Here is a 19,514-nt window from a genome sequence, read left to right on the forward strand (position 1 = left end):
CTTCTTGGTTGGGAAATTTTGGTATTTATTTTGTACTGATTGCTTTAGATGTTAGTTTGTATAATTATGTCGCATTTGATATGAGGTCATATTAGGGGCGTGTTTAGCGCCAAATTCTAATTGATCACTGGTGTATATAGAGCCTGTCAGGCATAACCCAGCTTACTGCTGGATATCCGGGTAGACCCTGTGTTTGGTCTTATGTTCTGATGGAATTATTACATACTGCCTCCTGAGGAAGGCCCTCTGTGGGCCGAAAGCGCTTGAGGACATATCAAGGAATACCATTCGAGTGTATTGTGTAACGTATAAATAAATTCACCTTTTTGCATCTTTATGAATTCTGGAGAGTGCCTCTACTGTCTGTTCTATATATATATATATATATATAAAATACAAGGAGACTGGCACCCCTGAGTAAGTAAACAATGTGTCCGGTGCCGAGAATAAAAAAAACTGTATATATTCAATGCAATAAATGGGACTCTGAAAAAACAATCAGAGACGTCTCTTATAGATGCAATGTTTCGGAGTCCTTTACTCTCCTTCGTCAGAACAAAAAATACAATAAAAACAGACACATACCTTTATAGCAAACACCCAGTGCTCAAAATGCCTCTTGGTACTACCGCGCCAGTACCGCTAACGTCATTGCATAGAGCTGGTGCTTCTCCGATGACCTGCTCTGCTGCATCCAGAGGCTGGCGCCAGGGATGTGGTGGTGGGGGGTGTACTAGAAGTGTATCCCATCACCATGGAAACCGGGACTAGAGGAAAACATGTTTCAAATAGATGTTAATATGCTGCTAGGTGACCAATATTAAACACAACAACAATGTTATTAAATAAAGCACAATAATAAAGATAATAGAAACTCATCAAGTATATTAAGTATAACTACGTTAATTACAACTATAATAAAACAGCATAGATAGAAGGTATATAAAGTAGAGATGTGCACCGGAAATTTTTAGGGATTTGTGTTTTGGATTTGGTTCCGCGGCCGTGTTTTGGATTTGGACGCGTTTTGGCAAAACCTCCCTGAAAATTTTTTGTCGGATTCGGGTGTTTTTTTTCAAAAACTCTTAAAAAACAGCTTAAGTCATAGATTTTGGGGGTAATTTTGATCCTATAGTATTATTAACCGTAATAACCACAATTTCCACTCATTTCCAGTCTATTCTGAACACCTCACACCTCACGATATTATTTGTAGTCCTAAAATTTGCACCGAGGTCGCTGGATGACTAAGCTAAGCGACCCAAGTGGCAGGCACAAATACCTGGCCCATCTAGGAGTGGCACTGCAGTGTCAGACAGGATGGCACTTAAAAAAATTAGCCCCAAACATCACATGATGCAGAGATAAATAAAATAAAAAAAAGAGGTGCAAGATGGAATTGTCCTTGGGTCCTCCCACCCACCCTTATGTTATATAAACAGGATATGCACACTTTAACAAACCCATCATTTCAGCCACAGGGTCTGCCACACGACTGTGGCTGAAATGACTGGTTGGTTTGGGCCCCCACCAAAAAAGAAGCAATCAATCTCTCCTTGCACAAACTGGTTCTACAGAGGCAAGATGTCCGCATCCTCCTCATTGTCTGATTCCTCACCCCTTTCACTGTGCATATCCTCCTCACAGAGTACTAATTTGTCCCCACTGGAATCCACCATCTCAGGTCCCTGTGTACTTTCTGGAGGCAATTGCTGGTGAATGTCTCCACAGAGGAATTGATTATAATTAATTTTGATGAACATCATCTTCTCCACATTTTCTGGAAGTAACCTCGTACGCCGATTGCTGACAAGGTGACCGGCTGCACTAAACACTCTTTCGGAGTACACACTGGAGAGGGGGGGGGGGGGGGGGCGCAACTTAGGTAGAATAAAGCCAGTTTCTGCAAGGGCCTCCAAATTGCCTCTTTTTCCTGCCAGTATACTTCGATGCGGTCACTCATATAATCCTCCACCATTCTTTCAATGGTGACAGAATCATATGCAGTGACAGTAGACAACATGTCAGTAATCGTTGGCAGGTCCTTCAGTCCGGACCAGATGTCAGCACTCGCTCCAGACTGCCCTGCATCATCGCCAGCGGGTGGGCTCGGAATTCTTAGCCTTTTCCTCGCAGCCCCAGTTGCGGGAGAATGTGAAGGAGGAGCTGTTGACGGGTCACGTTCCGCTTGACTTGACAAGTGTCTCACTAGCAGGTCTTTGCACCTCTGCACACGTGTGTCTGCCGGAAAGAGAGATACAACGTAGGCTTTAAACCTAGGATCGAGCACGGTGGCCAAAATGTAGTGCTCTGATTTCAACAGATTGACCACCCGTGAATCCTGATTAAGTAAATTAAGGGCGCCATCCACAAGTCCCACATGCCTAGCGGAATCGCTCCGTTTTAGCTCCTCCTTCAATCTCTCCAGCTGCTTCTGCAAAAGCCTGATGAGGGGAATGACCTGACTCAGGCTGGCAGTGTCTGAACTGACTTCACGTGTGGCAAGTACAAGGTGTTGCAGAACCTTGCACAACGTTGAAATCATTCTCCACTGCGCTTGCCTATATTGTAGGCAGATGTATAGGCTTGAATGGCCTTTTGCTGCTCCTCCATCCTCTGAAGCATATAGAGGGTTGAATTCCACCTCGTTACCACCTCTTACTTCAGATGGTGGCGGGGCAGGTTCAGGAGTGTTTGCTGGTGCTCCAGTCTTCGGCACGCGGTGGCTGAATGCCGAAAGTGGCCCGCAATTCTTCGGGCCACCGACAGCATCTCTTGCACGACCCCTGTCATTTTTTAAAAAATTCTGCACCACCAAATTCAATGTATGTGCAAAACATGGGACGTGCTGTAATTTGCCCACATGTAATGCACGCACAATATTGGTGGCGTTGTCCGATGTCACAAATCCCCAGGAGAGTCCAATTGGGGTAAGCCATTCTGCGATGATGTTCTCAGTTTCCGTAAGAGGTTGTCAGCTGTGTGCCTCTTATGGAAATTGGTGATACAAAGCGTAGCCTGCCTAGGAACGAGTTGGCGTTTGCGAGATGCTGCTACTGGTGCTGCCGCTGCTGTTCTTGCTGTGGGAGGCAATACATCTACCCAGTGGGCTGTCACAGTCATATAGTCCTTAGTCTGCCCTGCTCCACTTGTCCACATGTCTGTGGTTAAGTGGACATTGGGTACAACTGCATTTTTTAGGACACTGGTGACTCTTTTTCTGACGTCTGTGTACATTCTCTGTATCGCCTGCCTAGAGAAGTGGAACCAAGATGGTATTTGGTACCGGGGACACACTAACTCAATAAATTGTCTAATTCCCTGTGAATTAACGGTGGATACCGGACACACGTTTAACACCACCACAGCTGCCAAGGCCTGAGTTATCTGCTTTGCAGCAGGATGACTGCTGTGATATTTCATCTTCCTCGCAAAGGACTGTTGGACAGGCAATTGCTTACTGGAAGTAGTACAAGTGGTCTTCCGACTTCCCCTCTGGGATGACAATCGACTCCCAGCAGCAACAACAGCAGCACCAGCAGCAGTAGGAGTTACACTCAAGGATCCATCGGAGGAATCCCAGTTAGGAGAGGACTTGTCAGACTTGCCAGTGACATGGCCTGCAGGACTATTGGCGTTCCTGTCTAAGGAGGAAATTGACACTGAGGGAGTTGGTGGTGTGGTTTGCGGGAGCTTGGGTACAAGCGGAAGGGATTTAGTTGTCAGTGGACTGCTTCCGCTGCCACCCAAAGTTTTTGAACTTGTCAATGACTTCCGATGAATGCGCTCCAGGTGACGTATAAGGGAGGATGTTCCTTGGTAGTTAACGTCCTTACCCCTACTTATTACAGCTTGACAAAGGCAACACACGGCTTGACACCTGTTGACCGCATTTCTGTTAAAATAATTCCACACCGAAGAGGTGATTTTTTTTGTAAATTGACCAGGCATGTCAATGGCCATATTCATCCCATGGACAACAGGTGTCTCCCCGGGTGCCTGACTTAAAACACCTCACCATCAGAATCCTCCTTGTCAATTTCCTCCTCAGCGCCAGCAACACCCATATCCTCATCCTGGTGTACTTCAACAGTGACATCTTCAATTTGACTATCAGGAACTGGACTGTGGGTGCTCCTTCCAGCACTTGCAGGGGGCGTGCAAATGGTGGAAGGCGCCACCTCTTCCCGTCCACTGTTGGGAAGGTCATGCATCGCAACCGACACAATTGGACTCTCCTTGGGGATTTGTGATTTAGAAGAACGCACAGTTCTTTGCTGTGCTTTTGCCATCTTAACTCTTTTCAGTTTTCTAGCGGGAGGATGAGTGCTTCCATCCTCATGTGAAGCTGAACCACTAGCCATGAACATAGGCCAGGGCCTCAGCCGTTCCTTGCCACTCCGTGTCGTAAATGGCATATTGGCAAGTTTACACTTCTCCTCAGACACTATTAATTTAGATTTTTGGGTCATTTTACAGAACTTTCGTTTTTGGATTTTACATGCTCTCTACTATGACATTGGGCATCGGCCTTGGCAGATGACGTTGATGGCATTTCATCGTCTCGGCCATGACTAGTGGCAGCAGCTTCAGTACGAGGTGGAAGTGGATCTTGAGCTTTTTCTATTTTACCCTCCACATTTTTGTTCTCCATTTTTTAATGTGTGGAATTATATGCCAGTAATATATCAATAGCAATGGCCTACTGTACCATACTGCTATATATTATATACTGGTGGTCAGCAAAATTATGCACTGTCCTCCTACTATATATACTGCGCACAACTAAAATGCACAACAGGTATGGATGGATAGTATACTTGACGACACAGAGGTAGGTAGAGCAGTGGACTACTGTACCGTACTGCTATATATTATATACTGGTGGTCAGCAAAATTATGCACTGCTCACAATAATGCAGCAAAGATATGGAATGGATACTTACAGTGACACAGAGCTGCAAGATACAGCAATGGCCTACTGTACAACTATATACTGTTGGTCACCAAAATGCTGCACTGTAATACTATATATACTGCTCACAAAAATGCAGCACAGATATAGAATGGATACTTGCAGTGACAGAGCTGCAAGATACAGCAATGGCCTACTGTACAACTATATACTATTGGTCACCAAAATGCTGCACTGTAATACTATATATACTGCTCACAATAATGCAGTACAGATATGGAATGGATACTTGCAGTGACACAGAGCTGCAAGATACAGCAATGGCCTACTGTACAAATGTATACTGTTGGTCACCAAAATGCTGCACTGTAATACTATATATACTGCTCACAATAATGCAGCACAGATATGGAATGGATACTTGCAGTGACACAGAGTTGCAAGATACAGCAGTGGCCTACTGTACAACTATATACTGTTGGTCACCAAAATGCTGCACTGTAATACTATATATACTGCTCACAATAATGCAGTACAGATATGGAATGGATACTTGCAGTAACACAGAGTTGCAAGATACAGCAATGGCCTACTGTACAACTATATACTGTTGGTCACCAAAATGCTGCACTGTAATACTATATATACTGCTCACAATAATGCAGCACAGATATGGATTGGATACTTACAGTGACACAGAGATGCAAGATACAGCAATGGCCTACTGTACAACTATATACTGTTGGTCACAAAAATGCTGCACTGTAATACTTTATATACTGCTCACAAAAATGCAGCACAGATATAGAATGGATACTTGCAGTGACACAGAGCTGCAAGATACAGCAATGGCCTACTGTACAACTATATACTGTTGGTCACCAAAATGCTGCACTGTAATACTATATATACTGCTCACAATAATGCAGCACAGATATGGAATGGATACTTACAGTGACACAGAGCTGCAAGATACAGCAATGGCCTACTGTACAACTATATACTGTTGGTCACCAAAATGCTGCACTGTAATACTATATATACTGCTCACAAAAATGCAGCACAGATATGGAATGGATACTTGCAGTGACACAGAGCTGCAAGATACAGCAATGGCCTACTGTACTGTACTACTATTATACTGGTGGTCCCCAGTCCCCACAATAAAGCACACTGAGCACAGATATTTGCAGCACACTGAGCACAGATATGGAGCATTTTCAGGCAGAGAACGTAGATATTTTCAGCACACTGAGCACAGATATTTGCAGCACACTGAGCACAGATATTTGCAGCACACTGAGCACAGATTACGGAGCTTTTCAGGGAGAGAACGCAGCCACGTCCTCTCCGTTCAATCTCCAATGCACGAGTGAAAATGGCGGCGACGCGCGGCTCTTTATATAGAATACGAATCTCGCGAGAATCCGACAGCGGGATGATGACCTTCGGGCGTGTTCGGGTTAACCAAGCAAGGCGGGAAGATCCCAGGCTGCCTCGGATCCGTGTAAAATAGGTGAAGTTCGTGGGAGGGGGGGGGGGGGGTTCGTTTCTCGGAGAACCGAACCCGCTCATCTGTAATATAAAGACTAAAGAGAACTTGAAGGAAAAAGCTCAAGCTGGATCAAAAAAGATTAGGGTTCATTAATTAGAGAAAGCCGTTATAAGGAATTTGTTCATTCAGACCAAAGGGCTGTACAATCTGCAGTGTGTAAATCCATCTTGTCTCACGTTGAAGTAACAGCCGGTCTCTGTTACTACCCAATTTACAGGGTGGGATCCAATCGATAATTTTATACCTCAGGGATGTCAGACTGTGCTGGAAATCCCTGAAGTGTCTTGCCACAGGATGTTCGCAGGCTTTATTGTTTTTTTTTTTGCCCTGTCTAATGCTCGACCTGTGGGCATCCATTCTTTCCTTAAAACACCTAGTAGTCTTACCTACATATAGACATCCACACGGGCATTTGATGTAATAAATCACGTGTGTGCTGATGCAGGTCAAAGGGTATCTGATAAAGTATTGTTTTCCAGATATGGGATGATAAAACCTATCACCAATTTCTAAGAACCTACAGATGGTACAATTAATGCATCTGAAGTTGCCAGGCTTTCTGCTAAGGAAGTGTTTGGCGGCTTGTGCACCAAAACCAGAGATGTCATTGTGTACGACAATATCCTTAATATTTCGGCTCCTTCTATAACCAGGCATCATGATGGAATTTTGCAGCGCAGATAATGTAGGATCTGTGTTGATGATTGGACAAAATTATTTTTCAGCCTTGATAATTGCAGGTGAATTGGTAGCAAATTGATTTGGCCAGATCTATTTATTCACAGTAGATCTTTTTGTTGGCCTCCTAAGTGCCTGTTCCCTAGGCAAAGATAATGCTTTCAGTTTTGCTTGTTTAAGGGATCTATGATTATAACCCCTAGTAAGGAATTTTGTATTAATTAAATTCATCTGTAATTCAACTTCTTGATGAAATACTTATCTTGCAGCATCTAGTCACCATCCAGTAAACACAGTTTACTGTATTCACAATTTTTGCGAATTTTGAGGATTTGCAGCAATCATCAAAAAGCGGAATGACAGATTAATTTAATGATTACAAAATTCCTTACTAGGGGTTATAATCATAAATCCGATCATCAACACAGATCCTACAAATACCCAGTTTGTGATGTCAGTCACAAAGGATCGGGCAGTGTGTATGCACAACACACTGCCCGATCTGCCTATAGATATATCTGCAGATCCATTGATCTGCAGATATATCTATCAGTGTGTACCCAGCATAACTCATAGTTCCACCACATCTCTGCCTTGTGGATGGGGATAAAGTACCAGCCAATCGGCTCCTAACTGCCATGTCACAGCCTGGGTTTAAAAAATGAGAGTTACTGAGCTGCCTGGCTGGTACTTTACCTCCGTCCAAGGCTTAGTAAATAGACCCTTATATTTCCAATTACCCCTTAGCTGCTCTATTATTTTATAACTTATTAGACCATCAACCAAGCAGCTATGATCATTTTTTTAAATGAAGTGACAATGAATGAGTTTCCACTCCATTTTTTATACTGTGGAGGTGTTCCCTCAAGTGTATTTTAAACCATCTGCTAGTTCTTCCTACATATTGCTTTACACAGCTGTACTGGTGTAAGTAGATTTCATACTTCTAGCATCTGCCCTGGGTGTCCTGCTATTTGAAATGACAAGCAGGATGTACAGACACCATATTATCACAGTGCCTGCACAGGTAGCCAGACTGTTCCCTTAGCCAGGGGTAATGCTAGGTTGCCAAGATACTGGGGCACAGACCTGATTTGCATTTAATAATTTCCACAAATGTGTTTCAAGTGATTAGTGAGCTGCTGTCGTAGTAACAAATGTAACCTCCTCCAGTAGTAGGACAAGGCCTAGTCCTTATGGCTGCAGCAGAAGTTACTCAGAATATTATGTACAACAATAAAAGTATAAATATATAAATACATATATATATATATATATATATATATATAAAAATCCAAAAGAGAACGGCACTGGAAACAACGTATTGCAGCAGATTTGTATTAGAAGGCTACAGCTGTTTCAGGGCATCAGCCCTTTCCTCAGACCAAATACAAAGACACACAGACTGTCACGATCCGGGTATCTGGACGCCATTTCTTACCCATCAGATGCCTCCTAAGGCTGGCTCAGCGCTCCAGGAACGGATCCCATCTGTTATCCTGATGTGTACATTCCTGTATCCTCTCCTGTCACTCTGGGACGCTGTCACAGTAAACGCCATATTACACCTGGCATGGCGTCTCCCGCGGCCTCCGCCGCCGTCCCTGAACTTCTGCATGCAGAGTGTCTGAGTGGCGATTACGTCAGCCGCGGCCTCCGCTGTGTCCGCGTGGTTGGATGTGCATCTGTCAGCCTGGCGCCTCCTGTCTCCGGTGGCCGGCGCCGCCATTACTGTTTTCATTACCACATGGATTACAAACCAAACTTCCCTCCAAGTGTCTGCATGGGCGCAGCCATCTTGGATTCTGTCAGCTGATCATTTCCACCAATCTGTTCTCAGTATTGATAATCTGCATAATTGCCTAGCCAATCCCTTCCTTGCTGCAGGTATAAATACACTGTGCCTGAGCAAGGAAGGCGTCAGTGCTTTGGTTGTCAAACCTAGTTCCTGTTTGTCTCTCTCCTGTGATTGTCTTCCAGGTTCCAGCTCCTGTCTCAAGACTTCCACCATAGAGACCCGCACCAGCATTCCACCTGCGGTGTAGCCTGACTCTCCAATCCATTGTGGATTCATCTGTTTCCAGCTACAACATTACCTGCTTCCAGCTCAGCTTCCAGCAGAGTACAGCTTCCCTTAAAGGGCCGGTGTCCTTTCTACACTTTACCACTCTCCACCGGTATTATTATTTCTCCGCTCTCAAGTTCTACATTTCAGTTCATATTTCATCGCTCCCAAGTTCATTTATTATTTAACTGGTTCCAGCCAGTATCCACTCCGTGCTAACAACAGTCTGGTTCCAGCCAGTATCCACAGCAGCTGTTTTATCTTCAGCAACCCAGCTTTTCCTGGAACACCAGCTGGCACAATCCTGGGTTATCTCCATTGCTACAGTCGGGCCTGGTAAGGACTTTCCATCTAGAAGATCATAAGAACTATCTCACACTACCAGTGCCCTGTGGCTCCTGCCATCCTGTAGTACCCAGGAACTGTATTTATTCTTTGCTGACTTTTACGTTTTCTTTTACTGCTGCTGTGTTGCGGAGTTGTCATAATAAACATCATTGACTTTTATCCAAGTTGTCGTGGTCACGCCTTCGGGCAGTTATTATTCATGTTACTTACATGTCCAGGGGTCTGATACAACCTCCCAGGTTCCGGTACATCTCAGCCCCCACAACTGAGGCTGCCTCCCGTCAGCTCAGGCCCTCAGTTGTGACAGTAAGCACTGACCTAATGAATCCAGCCGGAGACCAGGATCAAGCGGCCAGGCCGATGCAAGAACTGGCAGCCCGACTAGAACATCAGGAGGCTGCACAGGGCCACATCATCCGCTGTCTCCAGGATCTCTCTACTCGGCTGGATGGGATTCAGACAACTCTCCGTGGATCAGGCGCGTCTGGTGCGTCAACCACAGTGACTCCAGCTATAACCCCACCCACCTTACCCATTTCTGCTCCACGTCTTCATCTTCCAACGCCAGCAAAATTTGACGGATCTCCAAGATTCTGCAGGGGATTTCTCAACCAGTGTGAGATTCAGTTTGAGCTACAACCTGGCAATTTTCCCAGTGACCGTACAAAAATTGCCTACATTATTTCTCTTCTCAGTGGCTCAGCCCTTGATTGGGCATCACCGTTATGGGAGAGGTCCGACACCCTGCTATCTTCCTACACTGCCTTCGTGTCAACATTCAGGCGCATCTTCGACGAGCCAGGCCGGGTAACCTCAGCTTCATCCGAGATTCTCCGTTTACGCCAGGGGTCACGTACTGTAGGACAATATCTGATACAGTTCCAGATCCTGGCATCCGAACTGGCATGGAACGACGAGGCCCTGTATGCTGCATTCTGGCATGGCTTATCTGAGCGTATTAAAGATGAGTTAGCTACCAGAGACTTACCTTCTAAGTTAGATGAGCTAATCTCACTCTGCACGAAAGTTGATTTACGTTTCAGAGAGAGAGCAATTGAGCGTGGAAGATCATCTGCTCCAAAATCTTCTGCTCCTCCTCCTCGCCAACTGTCACCAACTAAAGATGAGCCCATGCAAATTGGCCGTTCCCGTTTAACTCCTGCTGAGCGCCGAAGACGTCTCTCCAAGTCTCTTTGTCTTTACTGTGCAGCTCCGTCTCACACCATCAATGCCTGTCCCGAATGTCCGGGAAAACTCCAAACCCTAGCTCGCCCAGGAGAGGGCCGGCTAGGAGTAATGATCTCCTCTCCATCTCCTCATGATTGTAATCTCCCAGTGTCGCTCCAAATTGCTCAACGTTATCGGAACGTCATTGCTCTCCTTGATTCCGGAGCAGCTGGGAACTTTATTACCGAAGCCTATGTTAAACGGTGGTCCCTACCCACCGAGAGACTTCCTTCGTCCATCTCCTTGACTGCCGTGGATGGCAGCAAGATTTTTGATGCAGTTATTTCCCTAAGGACTCTACCAGTTCGTCTGAGAGTGGGAGTTCTTCATTCTGAATTTATTTCTTTTTTAGTGATTCCAAGAGCCACACATCCTGTGGTCCTGGGCCTTCCATGGCTCCGTCTTCACAATCCTACAATTGATTGGACGACTACGCAAATCCTGGCATGGGGTTCCTCCTGTGCTGAGACATGTTTGTTTAAAGTATTGCCTGTCTGTTCTTCCTCCCCCAGGTCGTCTGATGTTCCACCTCCTCCATATCAAGATTTCACGGATGTGTTCAGTAAAGCTTCTGCTGATATCCTTCCTCCTCATAGAGAATGGGACTGCCCGATTGATCTCGTTCCAGGGAAGGTTCCACCTCGAGGCCGAACTTATCCGTTGTCTCTGCCTGAGACGCATTCTATGGAGGAATACATTAAAGAGAACCTAGCAAAGGGGTTCATTCGACCTTCTTCTTCTCCAGCCGGCGCAGGCTTCTTTTTTGTAAAAAAGAAAGATGGTGGTCTGCGGCCGTGCATCGACTACAGAGGTTTGAACGACATTACCATCAAGAACCGTTATCCTTTACCCCTGATTACTGAGCTCTTTGACAGAGTTAGCGGAGCTACCATCTTTACAAAGCTGGACTTGAGAGGTGCATACAATCTCATCCGGATCCGTGAGGGTGACGAGTGGAAGACCGCCTTTAACACCCGTGACGGACATTATGAGTACCTCGTCATGCCCTTCGGATTGAGCAATGCTCCAGCTGTCTTCCAGCATTTTGTCAATGAGATCTTCAGAGACATTCTATACCGTCATGTCGTGGTCTATCTAGACGATATCCTCATTTTTGCCAACGATTTAGAGGAACATCGTTTTTGGGTTAAAGAGGTTCTGTCCCGTCTCCGTGTCAATCATCTGTATTGCAAATTAGAAAAATGCGTCTTTGAAGTCAAGTCCATTCCGTTTCTAGGGTACATTGTGTCCGGTTCCGGACTAGAGATGGATCCTGAGAAACTACAAGCAATCCAAAATTGGCCGGTACCCTTAACCCTCAAAGGGGTCCAGAGGTTCTTAGGGTTCGCCAACTATTACCGAAAGTTTATACGAGACTTTTCCACCATTGTGGCGCCTATTACTGCTTTCACTAAGAAGGGTGCTAACCCGTCCAAGTGGTCTGAAGAAGCCATGCAAGCATTTCATCTTTTAAAACAAAGGTTCATCTCTGCGCCTGTTCTGAAACAGCCTGACATCGACTCTCCTTTCATCTTAGAGGTGGATGCCTCCTCCGTTGGAGTAGGAGCGGTGTTATCTCAGAGGGCTAAAGATGGCCATTTACACCCTTGCAGTTTCTTCTCCCGGAAGTTCTCCCCAGCTGAGCGCAACTATGCCATTGGCGACCAGGAGTTGCTAGCCATCAAGCTTGCTCTAGAAGAGTGGAGGTATCTGTTGGAGGGAGCTTCTCATTCAATCACCATACTTACAGACCACAAGAACCTTTTATACCTGAAGGGCGCACAATGTCTCAACCCTCGTCAGGCCAGATGGGCACTTTTCTTTTCCAGGTTCGACTTTAAACTCCAGTTCTGTCCGCGCTCTCAGAATCGCAAGGCCGATGCCCTTTCCCGCTCATGGGAGCAAGAAAATGAGTCAGAGTCTTCGGACAAGCATCCTATTATAAATCCGTTGGCATTCTCCACGGTAGGGATGGACTCTACGCCCCCATCAGGGAAAAGTTTTGTGAAGCCGATGCTAAGGAAGAAGCTCATGCATTGGGCCCATGCTTCCCGTTTTGCCGGACATACAGGTATCCAAAAAACCCTGGAGTTTATCTCTAGGTCCTATTGGTGGCCAACTCTGAAAAAGGACGTCTTGGAGTTTATTGCATCTTGCCCAAAGTGTGCCCAACATAATGTATCCCGCCAGTCGCCTGCGGGGCAACTGGTTCCACTATCCGTTCCCCGTCGACCATGGACCCACTTGTCGATGGATTTCATTACAGACTTACCCATGTGCAACAAGTTCAATACCATCTGGGTGGTAGTTGACCGGTTCACCAAGATGGCACACTTCATTCCTCTCACCGGTCTTCCGTCAGCTTCCAAGTTGGCTCAAGTATTCATACAAGAGATCTTCCGACTCCACAGTCTTCCTGAAGAAATTATCTCAGATCGAGGAGTTCAATTCACAGCCAAATTCTGGCGAAGTTTATGTCAAGTCCTCCAAGTCAAGCTAAAGTTTTCCACGGCTTACCATCCTCAGACCAATGGTCAAACCGAGAGGGTGAATCAGGACTTGGAGGCCTTCCTCCGCATCTATGTGTCCTCCTCTCAAGATGACTGGGTTCAATTACTTCCCTGGGCCGAGTTCTGTCATAACAACCAGTATCATTCTTCATCTGCTTCAACACCATTCTTCACTAACTTTGGATTCCACCCTAAAGTCCCTGAGTTCCAACCGCTTCCAGCAACTTCTGTCCCCGCAGTGGATATCACCTTGTATCAGTTTGCCAATATCTGGAAGAGCGTACGATCAGCTCTGCTCAAGGCATCGTTCAGGTACAAGAAGTTTGCGGATAAGAAGCGTCGAGCAGTTCCTGCTCTCAAGGTGGGTGATCGGGTATGGTTATCCACGAAGAATTTGAGGTTAAGAGTTCCCAGTATGAAGTTTGCACCTCGCTATATCGGTCCTTTCAAGATTGAACAAGTCATCAATCCTGTTGCTTACAGACTCCAGTTGCCTCCCTTCTTAAAAATACCCAGGACATTCCATGTTTCCCTGTTGAAACCGCTGATCTTGAATCGGTTTCATTCCTCACTTCCTCCAACTCCGAAAGTCCAAACTCAACGAGGCGTTGAGTATGAAGTGGCCAAGATCCTGGACTCACGTCACCGTTACGGTCAACTACAATATCTTATTGCTTATTGACTGGAAAGGTTATGGTCCTGAGGAACGTTCATGGACCAATGCTTCTGATGTCCATGCTCCTGCCTTGGTCCGGAGATTCCATTCCAAGTTTCCTCAAAAGCCAAAGAAGTGTCCTGGGGCCACTCCTAAAGGGGGGGGTGCTGTCACGATCCGGGTATCTGGACGCCATTTCTTACCCATCAGATGCCTCCTAAGGCTGGCTCAGCGCTCCAGGACCGGATCCCATCTGTTATCCTGATGTGTACATTCCTGTATCCTCTCCTGTCACTCTGGGACGCTGTCACAGTAAACGCCATATTACACCTGGCATGGCGTCTCCCGCGGCCTCCGCCGCCGTCCCTGAACTTCTGCATGCAGAGTGTCTGAGTGGCGATTACGTCAGCCGCGGCCTCCGCTGTGTCCGCGTGGTTGGATGTGCATCTGTCAGCCTGGCGCCTCCTGTCTCCGGTGGCCGGCGCCGCCATTACTGTTTTCATTACCACATGGATTACAAACCAAACTTCCCTCCAAGTGTCTGCATGGGCGCAGCCATCTTGGATTCTGTCAGCTGATCATTTCCACCAATCTGTTCTCAGTATTGATAATCTGCATAATTGCCTAGCCAATCCCTTCCTTGCTGCAGGTATAAATACACTGTGCCTGAGCAAGGAAGGCGTCAGTGCTTTGGTTGTCAAACCTAGTTCCTGTTTGTCTCTCTCCTGTGATTGTCTTCCAGGTTCCAGCTCCTGTCTCAAGACTTCCACCATAGAGACCCGCACCAGCATTCCACCTGCGGTGTAGCCTGACTCTCCAATCCATTGTGGATTCATCTGTTTCCAGCTACAACATTACCTGCTTCCAGCTCAGCTTCCAGCAGAGTACAGCTTCCCTTAAAGGGCCGGTGTCCTTTCTACACTTTACCACTCTCCACCGGTATTATTATTTCTCCGCTCTCAAGTTCTACATTTCAGTTCATATTTCATCGCTCCCAAGTTCATTTATTATTTAACTGGTTCCAGCCAGTATCCACTCCGTGCTAACAACAGTCTGGTTCCAGCCAGTATCCACAGCAGCTGTTTTATCTTCAGCAACCCAGCTTTTCCTGGAACACCAGCTGGCACAATCCTGGGTTATCTCCATTGCTACAGTCGGGCCTGGTAAGGACTTTCCATCTAGAAGATCATAAGAACTATCTCACACTACCAGTGCCCTGTGGCTCCTGCCATCCTGTAGTACCCAGGAACTGTATTTATTCTTTGCTGACTTTTACGTTTTCTTTTACTGCTGCTGTGTTGCGGAGTTGTCATAATAAACATCATTGACTTTTATCCAAGTTGTCGTGGTCACGCCTTCGGGCAGTTATTATTCATGTTACTTACATGTCCAGGGGTCTGATACAACCTCCCAGGTTCCGGTACATCTCAGCCCCTACAACTGAGGCTGCCTCCCGTCAGCTCAGGCCCTCAGTTGTGACACAGACGTATTGTATTGTATTGTATTGTATTTGGCGTGAGGAAAGGGCTGATGCACTGAAACAGCTGTAGCCTTCTAATACAAATCTGCTGCAATACGTTGTCTCCAGTGCCGTTCTCTTTTGGATTTGCATGTTATTTATGGATCTGGCATGGTGCATGCTGTCTGAAAGAGCCTGAGAGTGCCGACTGTCTTGCAAGGAGAGATATATATATATATATATATGCAGCAGTATGGGTAACATCTTGTGGTATACCAACTGTAGAAGTAAAATGCAGAGATATGTAAAGCATTAATTGTATTTTCAAGCAATAAGCCAACAATAAAATGTAACCTAAATATTATCAACTGTTATAGCATTGCCCAATATTCTCACTAGTGCCACTAAATCCTAATAACGTCATTAATCATAATATTGTCACAATAATGCCCAACAATGTCACTAAGTTGTAATAGTGCACAATAACACCACCATTTGTAGCACTGGCTAATATCAGAACCTGTTGTAGAAGTGGCAATAATGTTACCTATTATAGAAGCAATGTAGTAGTAGCCAAATAACTATGGCCAATTATTTCTCTATTAGCAGTAATGTCCAATAATGTCACCTGTTTATGCCCAGTGATGTCACATGTGCTCTTGTCACTGTCACTGCCTCATTCTCTTCCTGATCCAGCTGGTTAGACCTCTAGTGTGTGTCGTAATGCTCTGTTCTGGAAAAGTACAGAAGTGAAAGATTTAGAGTACTTTTACTGTCCAGTGGTTCTCAGACATCATAATAATGTGGAAATTGGCCATTAACTTCTAATTGTTCATCCTCACAGGTGAATTAGGACTACCAGTGGTGCCTACTCAATGTTATGCCAAAGTACATGGTCACTCATTCAGTACTACTGTGGCAGTAATAATATGGCAGATGACACCCCATGTCAGCCTGAAACTTATGCTGACCGACCTCATCTGTCAGAGGAAGAAAAAAAAAAAAAATAATAATAATAATAATAATAATAAAAAATGTATATATAAAAAGTTATATTAATAATAATAATAATTATTGGTATTTTGATTGCATAGATCAGCCTGATATTTGCATCAAATTGACAAAAATAATATGTTAGCCTGGTTTTATAGATGTGTAAATGCACGAGCCAGCTGGCCAGTTCTTATACAGTATGTACAGTGCTACTGAAAGACCAGACTTTGGCTTTCAGTTACAGTTTTTATTATTTTTTAAAGAAACCTTTATACATAAAAAGAATATTTTAGTCAAGTAAAAAGCATTTTTTCCCCATTATTTTAATCTATTATCGTTATCCTAAGACTGAGACAACACCTGTTACATAGGGTTCCTATGCAAGGCTTAGGGAATCCTAATACAAGCCTTTGCTAATGAAAGCTGGAATTTTTGCTGTAAATAGGGCTTTCAGGTTGTTGTTGTTGTTGTTGTTGTTGGTTTGTTTGTTTGTTTGTTTGGTTTTTTTAATAAATCTGCCCGTAAATTTCCAGCCTTTATTTGGGGTAATCAGTATAGTCATAGAGATCTCAGGCCCGGGCCCTGCATGGGCTGCCATTTGGGAATGAAGATATTACATTTTGGTTATGTGTCATTTTGTTTATTTGTAACCTATTGCTATATTGTGATAATTTCCATTTGTATAGCACAATGGACTAATGCCTGTTAATAGACAATTGTTCTCCATTTTGTTCTCTCCTAAAGGTTTTACACATAAGACCAAAAAACTCAACACAGGACCTGTTGCTGAATTCAGTGAGGTGAGTCTTTGTTAATGCCATTTATCAAAAAATGCTTTTATTATACCACTTTCAGGCCACCAGCAATAACCCAGGTTATTGCACATGAGCGCGCAGCAACCCAGTTTACGGCGCAGTCTGAAAGGGTCCAGGTGAAATAATCCGAGTCTAGCGACCCGGTATTTCAACTCTGGTAGCGAGCAGGCTTGAACACATGTTCAACCCGACTAACGGTAGCGGTGCGATGCGACCCTGGGACCTATTCACTACGTAGAGAAGAGGCGGCGCTTGGAGATCATCTCATCTCCAAGCGCCTCCTCTGCACTTGTCGGCGGTGACGTCACCAACTCTGCATATTGCCGAGTTGGGCAACCTGTCTGAAAGGGGTCTTGCCGAGTCGCACCCGGGAAGGACCTGTGTACAAGTCCTGGGTGCGACTCAGAAAAAACAGTGTGAAAGGGGTATTAGTATAAATGGTTGGCACTTTGTACAAGGAAAGAGAGCTAATAAACTTCATATGGGCACTGCATGTGCTTGTGTTTACAATGCATAAGACTACTGCCAGATGGACCTAAAAATAGGAATTACTGATCTTGATGAAAATCCCTATAAAAAACAGTCCAGACAATGCTAATGACATTCACCCACCATAAGGCGAGCAGACCAACAACCAAAGTAGTGCATGCAGCATGCCATGTGTACTGTACTCCATGTGTGCCGTGCTATAGTTGTTCACAGATCAATGCTCCACTGATGTTCTGGATACATTTTAGCCCTAACTCCTATGTGCTTGAGCACAGCTCAGTGGACCACAATTACAAAAACAGGTACTTAATGGGCATAAAGCTGAATTATAAAACATTTCTGTTTAGAATGTTTGTATTTTCTTTTTTATTATTCATGACATATTTCTGTAATGTAATACAGGCCTGGACTTAGCTATAAGTTAACAACATGACTTTCAGATATATAGGGGAAGCTGTTGGCTTACTGCCAAGTAAATATTTTTTTTCAACTAGTTTTTCCTTCTAACTCTGCATTGTGATGTCTTATTCATGTTATATTGGTTTATTTGTTTAGTGGGTAGGTCAGGAGTGATACCTACAGTAGTTAAACTAAAATAGCCTCCAGTCACATTCCTTCCACTGTCAAGGAAGTTGTATCATTTCACTGTATAACTTCCCTGTGTACAGCTACCAGAATTACTGAAAGTGACTTAAAGGGAAAGCACACCCTAGATACAGTACTTTATTCTTACAATTGCACATAACTATACAGTATACTACACCACTAAATAATCATCATCATCATCATCATCATCATCATCATCATCATCATCATCATAGTAGTGCTAGTTCTAATATAATATCATAATGTTTCTGAAGTGCAAGCAAGCTTTAAAAATTGCTTTGCAAGCCATATATTATTATTATTATTATTATTATTATTATTATTATTATGGTATTTATAAGGTGCAACCACCGCAGCGCAGTACAAGATACTTTTCATACTAAGGGGCAATTCAATTGTTCACATACATTTTTTGCAAGAAAAAAAAAACAGTCTTTATCCCGATTTTTTTGCCCGATTTTTTCTTTATTTTGGCAACTCAATGGAAGCCCGCATTTTTCTCTCGAAAACACATAGGATCCAGGATAAGTTCTCGGGGCCGCAAAAAAAGGGGATTTTGTTTCAGGACCTCAGCGGGTCCAGACACAAAGGGTGGAATTCAATTGTTTGAAAAGTCAGTTGGGTGTCTTTTTTTCCCTATCTAATAGGAAAAAAACAGAGACCCAACCGACTTTTCAAACATTTGCATTTCCCCCACTGTGCCAAATAATTCCGGTGTCAGGGCTAATTGAAAGCCCTATTTACAGTAAAAATAGCTGCTTTCTTTAGCAAAGGCTTGCGATAGGATTCCCTGAGCCTTGCATAGGCAACCCTATGTAACACGTGTTATCTCTTAGGATGGCGATAACAGATTCAAATAATGGAAAATTACTGCAGTTAATTGAATTCTTCACTAAGAGAATACATGCATAGCAAATACAGCAAATCATTACTATCCATTCCTATATGTTTCAGATAGCAGTCTTTCTAAACTTCAGTCCTCATACACTACCACGCAGCTCATGTTTTCAGGATTTCTTTAGTCATGGCCAGGTGACTTGAAAATCCAGGGTTATTGCATATGAATGCGCAATACCTGGGATTTTTTTCAGTGGAAGCAGCTCCACCCAGGTCCAGTTACCCGGGAATCCTTCCCAGGTATCTAGCAGGGTTTTACATGGGAACAACTTGGGTGAACTGCAGTGGAAATGGGTATCCCG

At 44.4% G+C, this 19,514-nt stretch overlaps 1 protein-coding gene and 1 long non-coding RNA gene across 2 annotated transcripts in view; one reads left to right on the forward strand and one right to left on the reverse strand.

The window, feature by feature from the left end:
- The window catches only part of LOC135055750 (fer-1-like protein 4), a 346,065-nt gene that overhangs the window by 29,118 nt on the left and 297,433 nt on the right, over positions 1-19,514 (forward strand). Inside the window, exon 2 of the mRNA XM_063960172.1 lies at positions 17,150-17,205. Within this exon, the coding sequence (XP_063816242.1) occupies positions 17,150-17,205 (56 nt within the window). The remainder of the gene's footprint in view (positions 1-17,149; positions 17,206-19,514) is intronic.
- LOC135055753 (uncharacterized) overlaps positions 606-19,514 on the reverse strand; it is a 58,158-nt gene continuing 39,249 nt past the window's right edge. The window contains exons 2-3 of the long non-coding RNA XR_010243801.1: positions 16,041-16,145; positions 606-767 (exon numbers count right to left, since the gene is read on the reverse strand). This is a non-coding gene — a long non-coding RNA (uncharacterized LOC135055753). The remainder of the gene's footprint in view (positions 768-16,040; positions 16,146-19,514) is intronic.

The sequence above is a fragment of the Pseudophryne corroboree genome, chromosome 3, assembly GCF_028390025.1.
Source record: "Pseudophryne corroboree isolate aPseCor3 chromosome 3, aPseCor3.hap2, whole genome shotgun sequence".
NCBI classification, from domain to species: domain Eukaryota; kingdom Metazoa; phylum Chordata; class Amphibia; order Anura; family Myobatrachidae; genus Pseudophryne; species Pseudophryne corroboree.